Below are 24,582 nucleotides of genomic sequence, written 5' to 3' on the forward strand. Positions count from 1 at the left end.
CTTTGTCCTTATAAGCCCCAAAGTCTGATTTTGCCAACACACTAAATATGGATCTTAAGGAAAGACCAATATTAGCCATGGTATAAAAAACTGATACATAAAAACCAGAGTGCAATATATACATTTACGATGAGAAATAACTGTCACAGAAACCAGAACATTCAAATCCATATACTTTATTCCTATGAAGAAGCACCACTCAGACATCAATATTAACCAAAAATAAGGCAAGTTATCATTCAAAAAATATTTCTGAATCTATGAACTCAGCAAATTTTCTGTCTATAGAAACTGACCTACATGAAGTCATCTTCAGTTCTGATTCCATGACCATAAAACTACTATACAACCAAAAACTACATGGAGAATGAATCAAAACAAGAGATAGAAAAATCCAATATTTAATGGTATTTAGCTTAAGATAATCTGATCCAGTTTTCTAAAAACTGGCTTCACCAGTGGGATGTGATTTACTAGTAGCTATGATTTTCTCCTTAGTGAAAAACAGTAACAAAACATGTTGGTTTCTGATATTCTTAATATTACTTTATTATTAACCAGCCCAGACTGTCATGGATACTTCTTCAAGATTTAATCAGGTACAGTGAGCATTTAGCAGACTTGGGAATTTTTGTCTTCTTAAAGCAATGGTTTGCATTTTGGTCTCAGAACCGCTACTCTACCAGATGTTAACAAGAATAACAGATATTCTAAAATAAGAGTAACACCACTTTACATTTTTGCAAATATCTTTAATGCTTAGCCTAATAAAAGACGGTTGGATTCTTATCTGCTTGTTTCTTCATCAATCTAATACCATATGTGATACTGTATTAGATCCAGAGATACCTGGAAAACTTCACCATACACTTGTGAGAAAATAACAGTGGAAAAAAATAAAATCTTAGTACTGTCATGAAAATAGTTTTGACCTCATGGACCTGAAAAAGTCCTGGAGATGTCCCAGAAGCCCAAGACCACAGTTTGTGATCCACTGCCTTAACGTGACTTTGGGGGAAAAAATTATATACATAATATCTATATATAGAATTATATATGTATGCATATATATATGAAAAATCTGTGCTGTTCTTAAAGGTTAAACTATTGATGTATTATATTTACTTCATATCAAAATACTTGGGGGCTCCTCATTGTAGTCTCCAAGTAATGACAACATAAAGCACACTGGGTTTACTTATAAAATAGGGGATTAATGCCCGGAGTGCATCTATGCCTATTCTATTGGACACGGAGAACAATTTAATCATTTCAAATGATTTGGGGATCTATACTTTACAATTTTATCTTGATTTTAAAGATACGTAACAATATAAATACATTCATCTAAGACAGAACTCCAAATCATTACACCGGCCCTAAAATAACATCGTCAACTATGTTAACAAATTATCTCAAGACTTAACTTCTAGAAATAAATGTTAGCCCTCAGGCAGCAATGATAAAGTATCTGGCCCTCAATAGTTACAGAACTACTTCTTTTTTTTTTTTTTTTTTTTTTTGAGAGAGAGAGTCGTGTGCATGCAAGTGCTGGGGTAGAGATGGAAGGAGAGGGGAGAGAGAAACCCAAGCACAGAGCCAGACACAGGGCATGATCTCAAGACCCTGAGATCATGACCTGAGCTGAAACAAGAGTCAGATGCTCAACCAACTGAGCCATCCACCCAGGTACCCCAACAGTTATAGAACTTCTTGATTCATTCATTCACCAAATATTTACTAGGTGCCTACTCTATGACAGGCAATAAGGATACAGTGATAAATAAGTAAGCAAAGCGTTCCTGGAGGGTAGCAGGAAAGATCAGAATTTTCAAAATAATTTTTTTAAATAAATATATAAGACTCAGAAGAGGTACTATAAAGAAGAGGACAATTTTCAAAAACATCATAAAGAAGTACTTACTAGTGTGTGTCTGTGTGTGTGCATATGCATGCAGGTGCACCTGTCTTTTTTTTTTTTTTAAGATTTTATTTATTTATTTGACAGAGATTACAAGTAGACAGAGAGCAGGCAGAGAGAGGAAGGGAAGTAGGCTCCCTGCGAAGCAGAGAGCCGATGTGGGGCTCGATCCCAGGACCCTGGGATCATGACCTGAGCCGAAGGCAAAGGCTTTAACCCACTGAGCCACCCAGGTGCCACTGCATCTGTTTTTGAGTGGGTGGGTAAAAGTGGTCATGGAAGACTTCTCTGGTGTAATCATATTTAAATTGTGATATTAAGGATGAGAGCAGGTAAAAAAAGAAGGGAAAAAGAGTAGAGAGGAAAGGAAGGTTGAAGGACAATGTTAAGATAGGGAAAATAAAAACTGTGAAAGCTCTGAGGATGCAATTATTTGAGAAATGTTAAGTAAACATATTTCTATTAAACTTATTTACCTATAGAAAGACTTATACTCTAGCTGGGACTGCTAAGGGCAAAATCATTATAAGGTCATATCTCTGATAATTAATGGGGAGTATTTTTATCTATATTATATTGTGGAACATATGAACCTTCAAAACAAGGAAAGAAACTATTTCAAAAATTCTCAATTTTGAAAATTTATCAGTAATACTAAGCAGGTAAAAAAGCTTTCCTATGACAACATAATCTTAGAAATTGATCCCTTTTCAAAACATGAATAATTCATTAGTGTCACCATCCTAAAATTTATTTTCCCTTAAGTTTTCCTTAAAATCACTTTTTAAAATAAGATAGATTTATTTATTTTAGAGAACACAAGCAGGGCCAACGGGCAGAGGGAGAGGGAGAAAGGAAATCTCAAGCAGCCTCCAGGCACAGTGCACAGCCCAACATGGATTTCAATCTCACAACCCTGAGATCATGACCTGAGCAGAAATCAAGAGTCAGATGCTTAACGAACTGAGCCACCCAGGCACCCCTGAGGTCATCATCTCAGGGTCACGGGATCAGGCCCCTCATCAGGCTCTGCACTGGGCATAGAGCCTGCTTTGAGATTACTTCTCTCCATTTCCCTCTGCCCCTCGCCTCCAATCCCTCTCTAAAATAAAAAATAAATAAATAAAAATAATTATCAGAATAAAAACATCTCAAAGAACTTCAGTTCCCAGCAATATCATTTAAAGATATCCTGAAATGATCCTGCATAAAATATCTAAAAAATACAATACCACTTTTTAAATTAATGGCTCAGCTTGTATGGATATTCTGAGTCTAGAATAAAATGTGAGTATTAATCCAGAGAAGTAAATGAGCAATGAAGCTGCTGGCTGCTGCCTTGGACAGCCTACAGAGTATTGGCTCAAACAGCCACCTGTACAGAGGGGAGAGACAGATCAGAGTTCTACATGTAAAACTGACACCAATAGAAGGCTAAATTCAAAACAAAGGCAAACTAGAAGGGGAAGGCAAAAAACTCAACTCCACAGAACAGTCAGTGATGAAACTTGTCTGTTGACTTTGGGTAGAGGAATATAAGGGAAGAAGAGCCTTTCCTGCAAATTCATATTTTCAGGCTGGTCATCACATAACTTTGAGTACTGCAAAGCAATAAGAATCATTAAGCTGAAAATTCTTTTTTTTTTTTTTAAGATTTTATTTATTTATTTGACAGAGAGATATCACAAGTAGGCAGGAAGAGGGGAAAGCAGGCTTCCCACTGAGCAGAGAGCCCGATGCGGGGCTCAATCCCAGTACCCCGAGACCACGACCCGAGGTGAAGGCAGAGGCCCAACCCACTGAGCCACCCAGGTGCCCTATAAGCCGAAAATTCTAATTTAAAGTAAACCAAGGTTGGGTGCCTGGCTGGTTCATTTGGTAGAGCAAGAGACTCTTGATCTTGGGGTTTTGAATTCAAGTCCCATACTGGGCACAGAGCTTACTTAAAAATTTTTAAAATAAATAAATAAAATAAATAAAAATAAATTTATTTTATTTTCCAAGGTTGACAGGACCACCAAATGCCTGGAAAGTAAGAGCAATTCTTCTCTGGAGGAACACAACTTTCAACCCAGGCTTCAAAGTAATTCCCACAAAATTCTGAAAAAAATCTAAGTCCTTAACACAAAAATCCAAAAGAAACAAACAAGGAAAAATAAACTTCTCCCAGAAGTAAAGTCTCCAACATTATTTGCCGAGTATCTTTCCTTTCACATTTGTCAAATATTCTATAACATAAACCTTAAACTTGGCAACTAGAACCACTGCCAAAGCTAGAAAAATGTTAAGGCAAATTTGCTTTTTTTTATATTGTGATATTCACTTTATTGGGGTTGTATAAAACTGAGTCCATTTGTATATAACTGTATACATTTCGTACTGATTAACACAAAAATATAGAACACGGAGGGAAGGGATGGGGTGGCTGGGTTATGGACATTGGGGAGGGTATGTGCTGTGGTGCGTGCTATGAATTGTGTAAGATTGAGGATTCACAGACCTGTACCCCTGAAGCAAATAATACATTATATGTTAATTAAAAAAAAATATATATATATAGAGAGAGAGAGAGAGAGAGAACGTTTCGTGAATTTGCCAGTGGTCCCCGTGCAGGCGCCATGTTAATTTTCTTTGTGTCATTCCAATTTTTAGCATATGTGCTGCTGAAACAAGCACAAGTTTCTTTCTTTAACTTAGGTTAACAAAACTAATGCTGCCTCATGCTTTGCTTTACATATCAATAAACATGTGTACAAGGTGAAGATTTGCTTTGCCTAGACAGCTTGCTGGCATGTAAAGGCATGTGGTATAGAATAAACAGCACTGACATGGGAACCAGGATCTGGGAGTTTTAATCCCAGATCTACCACTTACTTGCTGCGAGACTTGAATGATCCCCTTCAGCTACAAAACTCAATGATGTTTACCTGCAAAAGTTAAGTACCTTTGCTATTAAGAGCAAATGATTAGTTTTCATAAGGCTTATTTCCCACAAAATTTCTATGTAACTGAGAATGTGCATTTAGGAATTTCTAGTTATCGCTATGTGAAATAGTTTTTATTCTTTTTCTTTCTCTCCATTTCTTTATTTTAGTCCCCAAATATCTGCCTTAAGCAACTTTAACTTCAGAATGCCTTAGGCGAGAAAATAGCCTCTGAAAGGAGGATAAAGGCAAAGAAAACAATGCTTCTTCTATTCACAAATCATTTTTATTGATTGTAGAAAATAAAAGATGAAATAATTTTATTAAAATTTACTAATGAAATGGTAGGAAGAAAGGTTTCAAACCATAAAGTGAGTAACAAGAAAATTGTTCTAATAAAAGAGGGAGTATGGGTGGAAGTAGACAGTTATTAAACTAAAATCATCATAAACTAAAAAAAATATAAATTGATAATCTGTTAATTATACCTCAATTAAAGAAGAGACTAAAATATTAAAATATTTATATATATAAATTAAAAATATTAAAGGATTAGATGTAATAAATTTTAAAAAGTTAAATAAATTGTAGATGTAACAAATGTAAGATGTAATAAATTTAAAAAATTAAATATAAACTTAAAATTAAATATAAAAATTTTAAATATCTGAAAGCCAGTATATTCAACATTAAAAACCAAAGTCTATATTACAAATTAAAATTACTCAGAGGTACTTTACCTGACGAAATATCTCTGTGACAAAGTTGACATTACTTCTTTTAGAAGAAAAAACTCTGCGAACTATTTCAATGTCTGTGAGATGTTCCTCATCAATACTGCAGAGACTGGATGAGCTAGGTTCTCGCTCTGTGAGAGTGCTTGTATTGGAATGAGACTGTTCTGGTTCTGTAGTTCTATCTGCTTTATCAGCATTATCATTTTTGTTTTCTTCTCTGGATACCAAACTAGCAGCTGCTCTCTAAAATAAAAACAAAAGGGGGAGAATATCAAAATCATTCAACTTGGTATTTTGCTTTCTAACAGCATTCCACAAATAAACCACTCTTTATTTTTTTTTTTAAAGATTATTTATTTATTTGACAGACAGAAATCACAAGTAGGCAGAGAGGCAGGCAGAGAGAGAGAGGAAGGGAAGCAGGCTCCCTGCTGAGCAGAGAGCCCGATTCGGGGCTCGATCCCAGGACCCTGGGATCATGACCTGAGCCGAAGGCAGCGGCTTTAACCCACTGAGCCACCCAGGCGCCCCTAAACCACTCTTTAAAATTGGGCATAGATTTCATTTAGACTCCATTCTAAATAATTAAGTAGCAATGCAAATAACATCTAAGTAATATAGTGATACTCACTAATCATCTATCCACCTCTAATTTGACTTTAGAATGTTTGCAGTACAAACAAGTTACAAAAAACACAAAGGAATGGAAGAAAAGTTATGACAGAAGTAGAAAGGAATCCAAAAGAAAATATAAGAAAACTCAAGAATGGGGCACTTGGCTGGTTCAGTCAGTCCGGAATGTGACTCTTGATCTTGGGGTTTTAAGTTTGAGCCCACATTGAGTACAGTCATTACTTAAAAATAAAATCTTAAAAGAAAAAAAAGAAGAAAGAAAACTCAAGAGAACACTCTATATTCTCATAACTTAAAAGAATTTCACCATGACTGAAGATGAAGACTAACCTTAGGAGTAAAGTAAAAGTCTTAAGGTTGGTGATGAGAAAATTACTACCATGGTATGATGGTAGTAGCACTATTCCATGGTATGGCAAATTACTTCTAGTAAGCTACTCAATTTTTGATCTCAGTTGTCATCTATAAAACAAAGGGTTTAAGTAAATTATTTCAAATATGCCTTCCCAATCAAAAACTGTGATTTTAGTGCATTAAGTTCTGGGGATCATGAAAAATAGTCCCACATGAGTTTCCGCACTTAGTGATTATTTGCAGAGACCTTGGAACAAAGTTTTAGGGAAAACATACCCATAGTTGGCTACAGATAAATAAAAGGTTAAGGGGAATATAAATTTTAATTTCCTGAACATTAATCAACTAAACACACACTTTATACCCCCATTTAATTTGTAAAAGATCTAGGAAGTCATAACAAAAACATAGTTTAAGATTTTTTTTTTAAAGATTTTTATTTATTTATTTGACAGAGATCACAAGTAGGCAGAGAGGCAGGTAGAGAGAGAGGAAGGGAAGCAGGCTTCCTGCTGAGCAGAAAGCCTGATGTGGGGCTCGATCCTAGGACACTGGGATCATGACCTGAGCCAAAGGCTGAGGCTTTAACCCACTGAGCCACCCAGGTGCCCCACAGTTTAAGATTTTTAAAACTAAAGAAAGTCTGAGAAAAGGAAAATAAAAATTATTCAAAAAATAGTGTAAGAGAGAACTTCAGAAAAAACACACATTGATAAAAAATGTGTGAAAAAGAGGGAAACTATTTAATAAAAAATACCAGAAGTTTAAATATTAGTCCCTCCACTGTAGAGCTATATAATTTTACATCACATTTCTAGACTCAGTGCCCTTGTTGAAAAAAGGGAAAACAAAATGGGGACAAGACTTTTTTTAGGATTTTATTTTTAAGAATATCTACACCCAGCATGGGGCTTGAACCCACAACCCCAAAATCAAGAGTTGCATGCTCCACTAACTGAGCCAGCCAGGCGCCCTGGGAAATGAGACATTAAATCAGTATTCTATGAATGCTCAGAAATCAAAAAAGAACTATGAAGGTTCTACAACCATTTGATTACAAATCGTTTCCAACTGCAAGAATTTGTGTGTACAATTCAGAATATTTTTAGTACTGCATAATTAATATAAAATACAGTAATAAATTAGAAGCTAAGACTTATATATGACTAGAATTAAATTCTGTATCTTCCAAGTTTTTTTCGTTAAGAAGACTACTATGATAATTGTTAAAATTTGGATTTATAAAATACATTTACACAAAGAAAATATCACCATCATTTGTTTTAAATTTGTTCTACATCTAAGGCAACTGAAATCCATAGACACATCTCTTAAGCCATTCCTAACTTTAACAAGTTTTCCCTTTGTGGTGTATTACCTGAATATTCTTTGGCAAGACTTCACCTTCCATCCCAGGAATATGAGGTCCTGTATGTGGCTTTGGCTCAAGCCAGAAAGAAACCAGCCAACGAATAACAATAACACGAGCCTTAATGAAAGGTTCTTTTGTACAATAGATTGCTTCATTGGTTTCGGCATCCTTCTTTATTATGACATAATGTGGCTTTGGTCTCACCTGTGGGATATCTACAGGAATATAAAAGGAAAACAAAAACCAAAATAAGAAAAGAATTATGCTTAGATAAATCTATATTTTCAAACATTTGTGAAAACACTTTTGATGATACCCTTGTTTTAAAAGTAGATTTTAAATGACATTTTAAAATAATTTGCTAAATATTAGCATGCAATCCAGAAGAGTGAGCCATATATTGCTGACATATGGAAACGTCTTTTTGCAAAATACCACTAAAGGGCTCAGTGAATCCTGTCTAAGTACAGAGAAGCTTCCAGAGCCATTTAAAATTAATGAGAACTCACTTCAATTAACCTAAGACTAAGACACAAATTCTGAATACAAAGTATGAGAATTTTTCCTTGATTTTTATAGCAAAACTATTTTTAAAGCAAATATTGTTCTCGATGACAAAGATCCACTACTCTAAGCCCTTTCTACAAGCCTTAATGGTTAGGCCTAAACCTATTAGCTGCCTAAACTTGGCAAAGCTTAAAATAGGAACATCTTTCTGGGAAAACACACACACACACAGAACCCCAACCATTTCAACATACAGACTACAAACAGTCAGTGATTTCTATATATGGAAGAGGTCTGCTTCTAAACCAAGATTTGTCAGAAAGGCTCTAGTTTCAAGGCGCAGTCATTTTGGCACAGCCACTAAATACTGGATAAGACATCATCAAAATATATGACAATGTTATTATTCATACAGAACCTGAATAAGACATACTAAATTGAACCCTTGGGGGACCTTAAAAAGAAAATTTATAATATAGTTTAGGATCATACCAAATAGCAGAAGTTTAATTTATAATATCAAATATTTCTGGTGGGTTAACTTTTCCTATCAGTGAGATCCAGAGAAGATATTTTTAAAAAAATCTCTTCACACTCAGTGAAGCTTTCCTATTAATAAAATTCCACTTTCTCTATGAATCAAGGCATAGTATCTTTAAACAATCAATACAAAATATTAAATGTTATCAGTTTTCCGCAGGTAACAAATGTCAACTTTACATAGAGGTATTATATTTTATTTTTACATGTGATCTTTCAGAAAATTCCACAGACGACCTACCAAGTACAGGATGATATAAACTATTCTCCTTGCAGATGTTTGGGAAAATATAAGGCAAGTAATACTTCTTAAAATGTGAAAACAAAAATGAAAATCCCCTTTCTTGGTTTTCTTTGTTCTTCCATTCTAAACTTTTTACCTAAAAATAAAAAATACAATCCAGAATCATTCCATGAGACAGAAACAATTATTAGCCATCATAAACAAGGTTGTAAAAAGTTAGTTAAGTGATACAGTAATCTATTATACTCTAAAGATATACAGCTAGATATATATAAAGGGCAAATTGTAAAAACCGGTATAATGCCATTGAAGGCTGACAAAGGAAACAGATCTAAATGTTCATCTTCTGTGGAGGAGTCTAGTAGATTCCAGTTGAAACCAAAGAGGTGACTGGATAAACAAACTGTGGAGCATCACACTACAGAATACTACTCAGCAAAGTAAAAGAACCAACTGCTGATACTTGCACGATGTGGGTGAATCCCACCTGTGTTATAATGAGAAATCAAGACCAAAATGATGGAATACAGATAGTAAGTGATGGAGCAGCATTCAGGACACAGATGGGTACCCAGCAGTTGGGCTACAGCATCCCATCTTCACCCGTGGCTCACAGCAGCCTCCACTGGCCAGTACCAGCACTGGGACTGTGACATAGCTTCATAAACATTACTCGTGTAGTAATGAAGCTTCAGTGAACTGTTATCTGGAATTGCAAACTCGGCCAAATTAGTTCCAGAGGTCACAAAATGAGACATTTCATCATAATAGCAAATGGCATATGATAATTGACATGAGGAGGTAGAAATGTTTCTACATAGATCATAAAATGCAAGAACTCTTTAGAGATGCTTCTGTGTATGGAATTTTCTCAACTAATGAGATGAAGCTTTCTCAGGCTATTGTATTATCATTCACCTCCCTCTCTTACTTTGTTCAACAGCCATATAGCTGGCTGCTGCCCTGTATAAACCACAATGTTTGGCTATGTGAAGAAAACAGAGATGAACCAGAATATGAACAAGGCTGCAAGGAGTTTAAAATATGCTCAAGGAAAGATAACAGACAAATTGCAGGTGATCTGTAACAGAAGGTAATGAACACACTTGCCTAATGAGAGAAAAAAATATAGTGCTTTTAGATTCATAGGAGGACATGAGAAATTTCTACCTGCTAGAGGCCTAAAGAAGGCCATTTCCCGGCTTATCCTCAAGCAAGAGAATTCAGAAATGTTCTGATTAAAATATACTACATTTTTCTGCAGCCTCCCTGACCTTCTGCATCTTCTGTTACTCTATGTTGGACACTGGAGAGAGATGGAGGGGTGAAGAGTGAATGTGCTGAGTACGGATATAGAGATGGATCGCATGGAATTGAGAAAGGTGGTTTTTGGTCAACAAGATGTAGAGGGACTAGCTTTGAATAAATGGCTGTCTAAGGAAACTTGAAAAAGAAAATCTAGGTGAATGATATTGCATGTTGAGGCTTGTGTATTGATTTCTCTGATCCAAATAGAGGAGACATAACAGAGAACCTCTTCAGTGTGAGAAGTTTAGAAACCCTTGAAGAGTCAGATTAATGTTCTGCTTCATATACTCTCCAATACACTCTCTCATATACTCTCTTCATATACTCTTCATATCATCTCTCTTACTTCAGTTTTTGAAAATTTCAATGTTAATAGAGAGAAGGAAGGTTTTTTCCTGGGTCAGGAAAGAAATGTATCCTCAGTCTCCCTTGTGCTTATTTGTCAGACTGGGGAGGCCCTCACGTTTAGATTCCCCTACACACATGCCTCCATCCTGTACGGTTCCTAGACAATTGGAAGCATAGAGGGTTGGTTAAAGAGACCAAAACCAAAAACAAACAAACAAACTAAAAACTGGTTTAATGCCATGTAAATGCATTCTATGTATTATATTTCAAAAATTTTAGAAGATAAAACGTGCTCTGAAAATTTTCAAAGTTGACCCAGATGTGGCTCTACTAATGACAAAGATATTAATGTCCTTTCCCCCTTTGCCCTTTCCTGAATAATTCAGCCTTAAAATCATACAAAACAAGGGGCGTCTGGGTGGCTCAGTGGGTTAAACCTCTGCCTTCGGCTCAGGTTGTGATCTTGGGGTCCTGAGACTGAGCCCCGCATTAGGCTCTCTGCTCAGTGGGGAGCCTGCTTCCCCCTCTCTCTCTCCGCCTGCCTCTCTGCCCACTGTGATCTCTGTCAAATAAATAAATAAAAATCTTCAAAAAAAAAAAAAAAAGTCATACAAAACAGGCATATGAGAGTCAAAGTGGGATAAAGAGTAAAAGCAGTGGCAGTCAAGTGTAGGTGATTAGAGCCTGACCACAAAATGCAGCACATCCATGAAGGGGATGTAGTAAAGGCAGCAGCCCAATGGAGACTTGAAGACTGAGTAGGATGAGGAAAGTGTCCATGATGTGAGGGGGTGGAGAATAAGAGGGAAAGAGCAGTAAAATATAGGATGTGAGAATTTCAGTAGGGTGAGGAAGATACCTAAGTAGGGAGATGGCAAAGGCCCAGAGTAGGCTTCAATGAGATACCACTATACATTATTCATTACTTTTTAAAGATTTTATTTATTTATTTTATTTGAGAGAGAGAGAGAGAGCATGCACATGAGCAGGGAAGAGAGGAAAAAGCTGGTACCCTGCAAGCAGGGAGCCCAACATGGGGCTCTATCCCAGGATCATGACCCGAGCCAAAGGCAGAGGCTTAACTAACTGAGCCACCCAGGTGCTCCTACATTATTCACTTTAGAATAACTAAAATTACATACTGACCATACCAGCTGTTGGTGAGGATGTGAAGCAAATTTTAAGTTTCATAGACTGCTGGTGGAATGTAAAAAAAACCATCTGGAAAACAGCTGGGCCATGCCTTAACAAGTTAATATATACCTACTCTACAACCCAGCCATTCCACTAGTAGGTATTTACGCATGAGAAAAAAACTTTATGTCCACATGAGGACTAGTCTATCAATATTCATAGCCATTTTACTTGTAATAGCCAGAATGGAAACAACTCATGTCACCATCAACAGATGACTGGATAACCAAGCGTGTTATATCCATACAACGAAAAGCTATTCAGCAATAAAAAGAACCCAACTATTGAAACATAACAACATGGATAATTTTCAAAAAAATTATGATAGAGAAAACAAGCCAGACCCCCCCAAAAAAATATGTACCATATGATTCCATTTATATGGAAATATGGAAAATGCAAACTCTGGTGACATGTTATCAGATCAATAGTCACCTGGGAATCAGGCAGTGGTTAGGAATAGAAAAAGATGTATTACAAAGGCATGTGAGAACTTTTAGGAGCAATATAGTCGTTATCTTGATAATGGTGATGGTTGCACGGCTGTACACATGTAATAAATTTCATCAAAATATATATTTCAAATATTGCAGTTTAGTATATGTCAATTACATCTCAACAAACCAGCAAAACACATTTTAAAAATCTATACGAGGTACAAAAGTTGTTTTTTAAAAAAGGAAAACTGTAATGATAATGACAGTAACAACTACTACCCACAGAACACTTTGTGTCACGCACTTTTTTCTTCTAGTACTTTGCACTAGTTATTCAACCATCAAACACCAAAATAGGGTAGGTATTATTTTTATGTCAGTAAGATGGAGAATCAGATTTAAACCTTGGCAATCTCATTCAGGGTCGGAGTTAACTTTATAATGTTAGTTTCTGAGGCATAGGGAACTTTTGTGTTTGGAATAGTTATAAGAAATGGGTATATACTAAGACTGTTTTCGTCAACAAGGGCATACACATTTCATATGAAGAGATGAATAGGTTACCCTACAAAATACATTCACCGAAAAATTTATAGAGTACAAACAGGCTAAAGTATAAATTACATTCCTCCACCCACATCCCATTCTCAGCCTACCTCCCTACTGGCTGCCTCTTGGCAGGCTGATTCCTAAATCAGTTATCACTTAAAGACCACAACTACTGATTATAAAGGAAAGGATGAGAAAGTAAACCCAACTGGCCCACAGAAGAAGTTATATACATAAAAGAGTCTACTTTAAGATTTTCTCGCTAGGTCCCTTTCTAAGAGATTCATAATCCCTCCAATGATTTTTATTTGACAAAGACATACTAACAAACATTTTCAAAAGTAAAAATTTGTCCTCCTTCAAGAAAATAAGCAAATATCTACTCTAACATGATAATGGAAAGAGAGAGAAAAATTAATTACCCACACAAGATGGTAAGAGGGATGATATCAAAGAAGATAACACATACCTGAATTACTATGTATTTTAAAAGTGCTTCAAGAAAATAGCTTGTGAGATCTTCTTGTCCTTTATCTCCTGATTGTGGAGGGACAAGAGGAGTGATTTCCTCTATAGTGACTTGAGCTATACAAAGACAAAATTTTAGTATAATTACAAAACAAATTTAACAATGAAATAATGTGATCCAAATAAAATTTAAATGTAAAATATATATGCAGTAAATAGTACTTGAAAACATTCTAATGATTGGACCTTGAAATGAATCTGAGATCATCCTACCAGTCCATCACAACAACCATAAAGTTAAGTAATCAGCTGCTTCATAAGCCCTTGATTGAGAGAATGTGACAGGGATGGACAGATAACAAAGGGCTTAAGAGTGAATCTTACTTGAAAAAGAACTCATTTTTTTTTTTTTAAGATTTTTATTTATTTATTTAACAGACAGAGATTACAAGTAGGGAGAAAGGCAGGCAGAGAGAGAGAGGAGGAAGCAGGCTCCCTGCTGAGCAGAGAGCCCGATGCGGGGCTCGATCCCAGGACCCTGGTATCATGACCTGAGCCGAAGGCAGAGGCTTTAACCCACTGAGCCACCCAGGCGCCCCAAGAACTAATATTTTTAAAATTAACATTAAGTGTGCCCAATATAAAAGTTCCATAGTATGATGAGAAACAACAAAATGAACTTATTTATCAATTAAAGGACATATTACTCTAGTAATGACCACACTTACTCTTAAAGGTAGTCCCCTTATTCAAAGAATGAAATGCTATTGCCCTCTCAAAAAGGAAGGACAGCATCTTAGCACCTTGATTATAAAAGTCCATGTACAAAATAAGAAACTTGCATTTTCTAAAATTTTCAAGTATTCAAAAACATTCATTATAACAAATGCAAATTCAAGAAAATCAACCAACAATGAGCTGAACTCTCTTAAATATTTCCTAAGCAGCACCTAGTTTAGTACAGGCAGGTTCCTAAACCTATTTCTTAATAAATATTAGCCAAGTAATTAAGCTCATAAAAATAAGTTTTGTTACAGTCCTCTTGGCACAAAGTAAAATACTCTTGTACTTCAATGTACATCTAAATTAACTTAAGGATACAAGATGACCCATGAGAATTAGAAATGAAAGATAAATGTAAAATTATTCTATGAATAATTTTATTCATAGAATAAATGAATACGTGATGAAATGAAACACATGATTCTATGAACCACGTGTTTCTGACCCTCTAACACCAGAAGCCTTGCCGGCCAGGGAGAGAATGTCTCTCCCAGGGCTAAAGTGCTAATTCCCAGAGATAGTAAAGATGGGCCAGAGAACATGCCTTCCACACGCAAACCAACCAGTCCAGGGTCCACACCTCTAATCCTCTTCTACCCAGCTCTCACATTCAAGGCCACTATTCCTCTGACCTAATCACTCAGGTACTTAGGTGACAATGAGGGACAGCCACTATGCACCTAAGCCTGCTGAAATTATCCAAATGAGCCAATCATAGGACTGTCACACTGCTTGACATGTTCCTACCTACAGAATTCACAATAAGGGCTCTTGCCTTTAATGCCCTACCCCTGACAGACCCTGGTACCTCCCCCTCTGGCCACCCTCCCTGGTGTGGCATGCCCTCTCCCCTCGGGAACTGTAACTATTTTTTTTAATCACAATCATCTTCTGATCTGTTGGCCTCATCATACGTAAAAAATAATAAAACCTACATTATACAACATGGCCTTGAATTATCCAGTTAATAAACATATGGATAGGAGTGCATGGGTGGCTCAGCGGGTTAAAGCCTCTGCCTTCGGCTCAGGTCATGATCCCAGGGTCCTGGGATCAAGCCCCACACTGGGCTCTCTGCTCAGCAGGGAGCCTGCTCCCCCTCCTTTCCCCCTCCCCCCACTCCACTGCCTGCCTCTGCCTACTTGTGATCTGTTTGGCAAATAAATAAATAAAATCTTTAATAAATAAATAAACATATGAACATTTTTTTAAAGATTTTTTTTTTTTTTTTTTTTTTTTGACAGACAGAGATCACAAGTAGGCAAAGGGGCAGGCAGAGAGAGGAGGAGGCAGGCTCCCCGCTGAGCAGAGAGCACAATGTGGGGCTCAATCCCAGGACTCCGGGATCATGACCTGAGCAGAAGGCAGAGGCTTTTAACCCACTGAACCACCCAGGCGCCCCATGAACATTTAAAAACTATATTAACAAACTATATAGGAAATTCTGAAATACTGATGGATAAGATCTCACGAATCTTACTTTCTTGAAGGTTGAGTGGAGGATTAATGAGATTATCTAAAGTTCGAGGTCCATGTTCAGATTGTAGTGCTGAAAATCCGGGAATTAAGCATGAAAACATCCAAAGCTGTTCTTTGCTACAGTTATTCTGAAGAGCTTGCAACCATAGTAAGAAAAGACGAACACCTTCCCGTCTGATCTAAAATGAAATGAAATGAAAAACAGTATTTTTACTTATAAATAAGGGAAATATTTTCTTACTTTAAGACCAAAATTCTCTAGAAGATGATTAGAGAATGTTATTTAACAAATGAGAGGAGGGAATGGAAAAAGGAGAAAAGGAAAAAGAAAAGAGGGGAGGGAAGGAAAGAGGAAGGGCTACTATATCCATGTCATTTATTGTGCTCTCATTATTTATAAATTTAAATTCATGGATTCTGAACAAATACAGAATAAACTTGGCCATCAGGTAATCTTCATTCTGTAATTTCCATTGGTAAAAAAAAAAAATCAGAAAATTATTTCCTTCTTGTTTACTTCCCTCTTTCTCAACACCACTGGTCTAATCCAAGAAGCAAAAAGAACAAGGGCAATAACTCTTCCTCATACGGTGACTTCGGTAAAAGGTGGAATAGTTATGGGGATCTTGGTGTGCCCTGCTAAATCAATGTTCTTGTTCTTAAAAAGCTTACCACTCTCTGAAATTATGTCATCTATTTATTATTTGCTGCTAACCAGCAAAGCAGAAATTTTGACTTATTACTATATTCTAAGTACCTAGAACAATACCCATATACAAAAAACAACAAATATTTCAACCACTGCACAAATTCTCTTCCAGGAAGAGAATAGGAAAAGAGAGAAAAACATTCAATCTCTGACAACGAAAACACAAAGTTCTTCACTAAGCTAATCTCCCTGGTAGCTTTGGAAATTGCCCTACCACAGCTTTGTAAATGGCCACTGTTAAAGCTGTTCAACAGCTGCCATCCTTAGGGTTTACAGAGATAACAAGAAAACAATTCAGGAGGCTGATTCCTTTGTACTGCTATACCAAGCCCTGATACCAAAACTACCCACGATAGGAAACTTTCACTTAACCTATAAGAGGCTTTTGCACTGGGCAGCTTCTCTTACCACAGCACAATGAGATAATCAAAAGAAATAAAACCAATTTTTTAATATAAATCCTCTATTTTTCCATACATCTAAGAATATTTATAGTAATATAAAGAATAATTTGTTGAAAGACTGAATAATTTTTGTATCCTGGGGACCAGAGTAAAGTATTTCTAGTGAATCACTCAATGCAGTGGCAAGTTTTTCAATAGCCTAGTCAACCCAGTATGTATTTTTATACATACTAAATATGTTGCTATATTTTATTTTAAGTCAGTTCATTTCAACTAAGTAAACTAAAGACAATTCAAAAATTTTTAGGAAAAAAGTTGATGTAGGAAAAGTAGAACAAGAGACAGTTTTTTTTAGGTCATAGAAAAAAGATATAATTATACCTTCAAGGAATTTCCTGTGTGAAGTAGTTTCTTTAAAATCAATCCTAAAAAGGAAACATGATTGAAAATATTCATATTTTCTTAGTTGTTTCCAAATGTCAGAGTTCTCGGTCAGACTTGAAAACACTTTAAAACAAGTCTTTGGCAATCTCCAAATTATTCTTGGTGACCCTGATATCCCTCTGGCCATAATTTTGGAACTAGAGGGCATATAAAGAGTCACCTTTTCAACACATGGTCTATTGGAATTAAACATGATTTAGTCTATTGAAACAAACCCTAATCCCAATTGCATTTACTACAGCATTATCTCTGTATATCTCTTATTTAAGACAAGGATATAATTAAATACTTTCTGCATCACTAATACAAATAAAAACTACTGTAGGAAATTTCCATTTAGTTAACCACATGAACTTCTGTAATTCTAGTATTTCCGAACAAACATTTTCATTGTACTAATTTTCATTTTTGGAATATTCAAAGCCATCTTTAATACTCCTTTTTAATTTATACAACTTTTCAACTCTATAATAAAATACTGAAATCACATTAACAAACATCCAGAGACCTGCCATTTGGTCTAAACAAATCTAAACACAGTCCCATGTTTCTTATAAATTCAAAATTTCATTTATTTACCTTATCTATGATGTTTTATCTAACAAGTATCATTGAAGCCTCGTTTGAAACTATGTCAAATCATTCTCCTCTTTCCTTCCGAGAAAAACTCATTATCCAGATTTTGGTATTAATTATTTCCAAAATATTTTTATATGAGGGTTATCATTTATAAATCAATAAAATATTTAGAATTGGTTTATATATTTAAAAACTTGTATCAGTAACAATTTCTTCCATGGCTATTTGTTCTAAACCTACTTTTTAATTCTTTCTAATAATACCAAGATAACACACACACACACATCAAACCTGGATTTTATTTGGTTAAGTTTCATTTGTCATACAAAAATAAGCTTTAATATTTCAAAGAAAACTGTGTTGACTTATCTGTAATTCCCTTCCTTATGTTTGCACAAACCCAATTTCTTAAAGCAATACTATGTAAATGTATTTACATAGTAGTATTTACATAGTCTTTAATCAGCTCCCCTAAAAAAATCCATATATGCTAAATGCACTATGGTATCATGGACTGGATTCTGGAACAGAAAAAGAGCATATATGGAAAACTAACCAAATGTGATTAAGTTTGAAGTTTAATTAATAGTTTTATAAAAACTTACATTTATGTATGATATACAAAACAATCCTTCCTATAAGTTACTTTCCTTTTTTCTGAGAGTGCATGTGCAAGAAAGTGGCGGGGGGGGGGGGGTGGTGGTGTTTAGAGTGGTGGCGCTAAATCTTAAGCAGGCTCCATGCTCACTGCAGAGCCTCACTTGGGGCTCAAGCTCACGACCCTGACATCATGATCCGAGCTGAAATCAAGAGTCAGACACCCAACCAACTGAGCCACCCAGGGTCCCTAAGTAAGTAACTTTTCAATATCTCTAGTGATCTATATAGCTCTAATTAATTCACTTTAACTGCTATATACAATCCCATTCCACACTATTAATCTTATTTATGTTAGGACATTTGGTTTGTTTTCAAATTTTTGTTATTCCCAGGAATACTTTAATAAAAGTTCTTGTCACAACTATAAAAATAGCTAACACCATACATAATGGTGAAAGAGTTAACTGCTTTCCACACATCAGGAATGATACAAGAGTGTCTGCTCTCACCACTTTTATTCAACACTATAGTAGAGAAGACTAGAAAGAAAGAAAGAAGAGAGAGAGAGAAAGAAAGAAGGAAAGAAAAAAATGAATTAATTAATTAAAGGTACCACATTGGAAATCAAAAATAAAACTATCTTGGGAAGCCTGGGTGGCTCAGTTGGTTAAGTGGCTGCTTTTGGCTCAGGTCACGATCCCGGTGTCCTGGGATCGAGTCCCACATCAGGCTCTTTGCTTGGCAGGGAGCCTGCTTCTCCCTCTGCCTCTGCCTCCCACTCTGTATGCCTGTGCTCACACTCTCCCTCTCTCTCTCTCTCTCTCTCTCTCTCTCATAAATAAATAAATAAATAAATAAAGTCTTAAAAAAAAAAAAACCAACTATCTTAAATTGCAGTTGACATGTTCCTATACGTAGAAAACTGAAAGGCATCTATAATAAAACAAACAGAATAAGTGAGGTATAATTAACTAGAAACAATATAAATATCCGCAAATTGGTGAGTAGATAAAACATGGTATGTCCATGACAGAATACTATACAGCAATAAAAAGGAATGATAACACATGCCATAATATGGAAAACAAACAAAAAAATTATGCTAAGTGAAAGAAACCAAATGCAAACTACTATAAAGTGTGATTTCATTTACAAGAAATGTCAAAAAAAGACATTTACTGAGCAGATTGTGGTGGTGGGAAAGGCACTGACTATAAATGGGCTTCAAGGAATACTTCAGGGTGAGGCAATGTTCTAAAACTAGACAGTGGTAACTAAAGACTTATTGAAAATCACTAAATTATTTACTTAGATGAATTTTACCTATATAAATAATTCAATACAGCTACTTTAAAAAAAAATCAATGACTCATTAATTTATTTTCCTTTATATATATGACAAAAAAGAAAGAAAACAGTTTTAGCATTTTTCTGAATGACAAAGAAAAATGACCATTTATGTATTTTCTCAAGATAGACACTCATTGGAATATTATTAAAACATGACAAGTAGAGAGCCTAAAGCTCTTTCGGACATTTAAGGCTACATTTCTTAGAAGATACAATAAACTCTTGAAGTTCAGATGTCTAAAAAAAAAGACCCATCATCATAAACAACCTTCAAAGACATTTTTATGATTATGAAACACAAAATAGGATTTCAATGTTTGAGTACCTTATCAAAGGCTTATCACCAATTCGTATTTCTTCTCCGATATAAAGTCTATTCAAATATTTTGCTAATTTAAAAATATCTGTCTTATTATCGAGCTGTAAGAGTTACTAACAGCTGTAAGAACTGTAAGAGTTCGTCTGGGTATGTTAATGAGTATGTTACATTTAGTCTCAAACTTTACTACTAAAGCCTTTTTTAGCCCCTGCATCAATATCCTTCCTAGATGTCCGGAGTTTCTTTTGTTTCGGGAATTAATTGGGAAGGCTTACAGTTTCAAAGCCCCACAAAATACTTCTCCTTTTTTTAAAGATAAAATACATTTTACTCATCTAATTACCAGTTAACAGATATTGGGTTATTTCCATCTTTTGGCTATTATGAAGACTGGTACTACGAACATTACAGTATACATTTCTATGCAGACATATGTTTTCCTTTCTCTTGGGTATATATCTGGGCATGGAAGTGCTGAGCTCCTCCATAGAGGAGCTCAATGTTTAATATTTTGAGGAACTGCCAGACTGGTTTTCAAAGCATCTGTAGCATTTTACATTCTCACCAACAGTGTTTGAGGGTTCCAATTTCTCCACAGCTTCACCAATGCCTGTTTTTTTTTTTTTTTTTTTTTTTTTTGCCTATAGTCATCCTAGTAGATGTGAAGTGGTATCTCCTTAGAACTGTGATTTGCATTTCCTACTGACTAATGATGCTGCACATCTCTTCATGTGCTTATTAGTCATCTGTATATCTTGGAGAAATGTCTATTCAAATCCTTTGCCCATTTATAAATTGTGTCCAAAAAAGATTTCACTTGCTATAATGGATTTAAAAAATGTACGGCCTAAATAAAATCTATGACTTTCTTTTTTAAGAGAAACAAATACATGTTTTACAAATTAATATAAGGCCCATAACATTCTACTTCAACAATGTAGACAGGGTGGCCACCCGCATGTTCCCCATGAGAGAAGGGTTATTAGCATCATTAGCAATCAAACCTGACATTTAACAAAAGCCTAAATGAAAGCCAACAACTGTAGTTTCTGAAGTATAGATCTGTTACCTCTTTGGTTAGGCTTATTCCAAGCGATCTTATGTTCTTGGTGCTACAGTAAATGAATTGATTCTCTACTTTCCCTTTCTATAGTTTCATTGTCAGTGTATAAGAAAGCAAATGATTTCTGTACATTTAATTTGTATCTTGCTACATTAATGAATTGCTGTGTGAGTTCTAGTAGTTTGGGGGTAGAGTTTTTGGGTTTTCCATATAAAGTATCACATCATCTGAAAAGAGAAAGAGTTTGAACACTCATGAAAGAAAATGAAGAATACACAAAAAGATGGGAAAAACATTTCATGATCATGGATCAGAAGAATAAACATTGTTAAAATGTCCATACTGCCAGAGCAATCTATACTTTCAATGCCATACTGAACAAAATTTCACCGGCATTTTTCAAGCGCTGGAACAAACAATCCTAAAATTTGTATGGAACCAGAAAAGACCCCAAATTAGCAAGGAAGTGTTGAAAAAGAAAAACAAAGCTGGGGGCATCACGCTGCCTGATTTCAAGCTTTATTACAAAATTGTGATCACCAAGACAGGATGGTACTGGCACAAAAACAGACACACAGACCAATGGAACAGAGTAGAGAGCCCAGATATGGACCCTCAATTCTATGGTCAAATAATCTTTGACAAAGCAGGAAAAAATATCTAATGGAAAAAAGACAGTCTCTTCAATAAATGGTGCTGGGAAAATTGGACAGCTATATACAGACAAATGAAACTCGATCATTCTCTTACACTATTCACAAAGATAAACTCAAAATGGATGAAAGACCTCAATGTGAGACAGGAATCCATCAAAATCCTAGAGGAGAACATAGGCAGTAACTTCTTCAACATGGCCACAGCAACTTCTTTCAAGACATGTCTCCAAAGGCAAAGGAAACAAAAGTGAAAATGAACTTTTGGGACTTCATCAAGATAAAAAGCTTCTGAAGAACAAAGGGAATAGTCAACAAAACAAAGAGGCAACCCATGGAATGGTAGAAGATATTCACAAATGACACTACAGTCAAAGGGTTGATATCTGAGATCTGTAAAGAACTCCTTGGGACTCCTGGGTGGCTCAGTCTAAGCATGTGCATTCGGCTCAGGCCATGATCCCAGGGTCCTTGGATCAAGCCCTGCATCAGTCTCCCTGCTTGTTGGGAAGCCTGCTTCTCCCTCTCACACTTCCCCTATTGTGTTCCCTCTCGATGTGTCTCTCTCTGCCAAATAAATAAATAAAATCTTTAAAAACAAACAAACAAAAAAAACTCCTCAAACTCAACACCCAAAACACTGATAATTAAGTCAAAAAATGGGCAGAAGACATGAACAGACACTTCTCCAAAGAAGACATAGAAATGGCTGGCAGACACATGAAAAAATGTTCATTATCATTAGCCATCAGGGAAATTCAAATCAAAACCACATTAAGATACCACCTTACACCAGTTAGAATGGCAAAGATTAACAAGACAGGAAACAACAAATGTTGGAGAAGATGTGGAGAAAGGGGAACTCATACACTGTTGGTGGGAATGCAAGTTGGTGCAGCCACTTTGGAAAACAGTATGGATGGAGATGCCTCAAAAAATTAAAAATAGAGCTACCCTATGGCCCTGCAATTGCACTACTGGGTATCTGCCCCAAAGATACAGAGGTAGTGAAAAGAAGAGCCATATGTACCCCAATGTTCATAGCAGCAATGTCCACAATAGCCAAACGGTGGAAAGAGCCAATATGCCCTTCAACAGACGAATGGATAAATAAGATGTGGTCCATATATACAATGGAATATTATTCAGCCATCAGAAAGGATGAATACACAACTTTTATATCAACATGGGTGGGACTGGGGGAGATTATGCTGAGTGAAAATAAGTCAAGCAGAGAAAGTCAATTATTATATGGTTTCATTTACTTGTGGAACATAAGGAATAACATGGAGGACATTAGGAAAAGGAAAGGAAAAGTGAACTGCGGGAAAGTGGAGGGGGAGACGAACCATGAGAGACTGTAGACTCTGAGAAACAAACTGAGGGTTTTAGAGGGGAAGGGGGGATGGGTGAGCCTGGTGGTGGGTATTAAGGAGGGCACATATTGCATGGAGCACTAAGTGTGGTACATAAAGAATTAATCTTGGAACACTGAAAAAATAAAACCTAAATAAATAAATAAATAAGAAAGCCAACAACTGTTATCTGCCGTTTCTAATCACAGAGGGGAAACATGTCTGAGAACAAGAGTTTAAGAGGACTGTGGTGACACTGTTACTATTATAAGACCAGACTCCAAACCAGCAAGCACCTTGGCTTATTTCCTGGTAACAGAAAGTTTGTGATCTCCTCCCTATTTAGTCTCTGACGGTAACCCACAACAGGTTTTTTTTCCCTCCTTTTTTGTTTTTGGCTTCATTCCATGATCTGGAAAGCTCTACTCTGGCCCCACAAGCAAGAAAGTTAATTCTAGTTCTCCTCACTATTTTCTGTGGCACAAACTGCCAGCTGACACTGCTTGCTTTTGAATCTGAAGCCCACTCTACTTGGCACTTAACATTTCGCTTCCATTTCTGATTCTCAGATGTTTATTTTGATGCTGAGTCTGCTTTTATTTTTTTGGTTTTGTAGTTTTATCATTAGTAGAAGAACAGAAATCTAATATGCAATTTTGACTGGAAATCCTTCATCTATTATTTTTAATCTTACACTCCCATTAAGTATAGTCTTGTATTCTTTATATTTTTTCTACTAAAACATAAACTATAAATTCATTTCAAATAATGACCAACCCAGTACAGAGCATTTTCATATATTATCATTTATGTCAAATGTGAAATATATATTCAAATCACTTACCAATACTATGAAACTGCCATCGCTGATGAATTCTCTCTGGAAGAAGTTGTAAAATTTTCTAAAAATCAGTACGAATAAAACAAAGAATGAAAAGCAAGTAATGAGACCACATTCTGTGCAATGTGAAAAATAAACAAAGAGCTTACAATAAGACTGTAACAGCTTCTTATGTAAAATATAGATAGCATCACCAACACAAAACAGTATTTGAGATAATCTGACAGGACATGCACTACTTCAGCACTGGCACACTGATCAATATTTGAAAACACCAAAAGCAAAACCCAACAAGCTATACTAACAAAGACTTGCAACAAGACACTAATGAAATTTATCTTTCACAATGATGTGGAAAGTAAGTATATCCCACTTTATGAATTAAATAATGAATTCTAACATATTTCCAAATGATTATTTGCTATTCCTAGAATTTCCAAATTGTGGATATTACTAATAAATTCTGA

The 24,582-nt window shown here is 35.7% G+C and overlaps 1 protein-coding gene and 1 non-coding gene across 16 annotated transcripts in view; both read right to left on the bottom strand.

The window, feature by feature from the left end:
• RALGAPA1 (Ral GTPase activating protein catalytic subunit alpha 1) overlaps positions 1–24,582 on the bottom strand; it is a 261,885-nt gene that overhangs the window by 194,915 nt on the left and 42,388 nt on the right. For all 15 annotated transcript variants that reach the window (XR_007128538.1, XR_007128539.1, XM_047736015.1 and 12 more), the window contains exons 4-10: positions 24,119–24,176; positions 17,293–17,336; positions 15,800–15,977; positions 13,538–13,653; positions 9,230–9,368; positions 7,948–8,156; positions 5,586–5,825 (exon numbers count right to left, since the gene is read on the bottom strand). Coding sequence is in view for 13 of the 15 variants with exons in the window: in XM_047736015.1 (XP_047591971.1) it covers positions 5,586–5,825; positions 7,948–8,156; positions 9,230–9,368; positions 13,538–13,653; positions 15,800–15,977; positions 17,293–17,336; positions 24,119–24,176 (984 nt within the window). In the remaining 2 variants the exon portion in view is untranslated. The remainder of the gene's footprint in view (positions 1–5,585; positions 5,826–7,947; positions 8,157–9,229; positions 9,369–13,537; positions 13,654–15,799; positions 15,978–17,292; positions 17,337–24,118; positions 24,177–24,582) is intronic.
• Positions 4,490–4,597, bottom strand: LOC125105806 (U6 spliceosomal RNA). The gene has a single exon (XR_007129063.1). It is a non-coding gene; the product is annotated as a U6 spliceosomal RNA (small nuclear RNA).

This window comes from Lutra lutra, chromosome 7 (assembly GCF_902655055.1).
Source record: "Lutra lutra chromosome 7, mLutLut1.2, whole genome shotgun sequence".
Classification (NCBI taxonomy): Eukaryota; Metazoa; Chordata; class Mammalia; order Carnivora; family Mustelidae; genus Lutra; species Lutra lutra.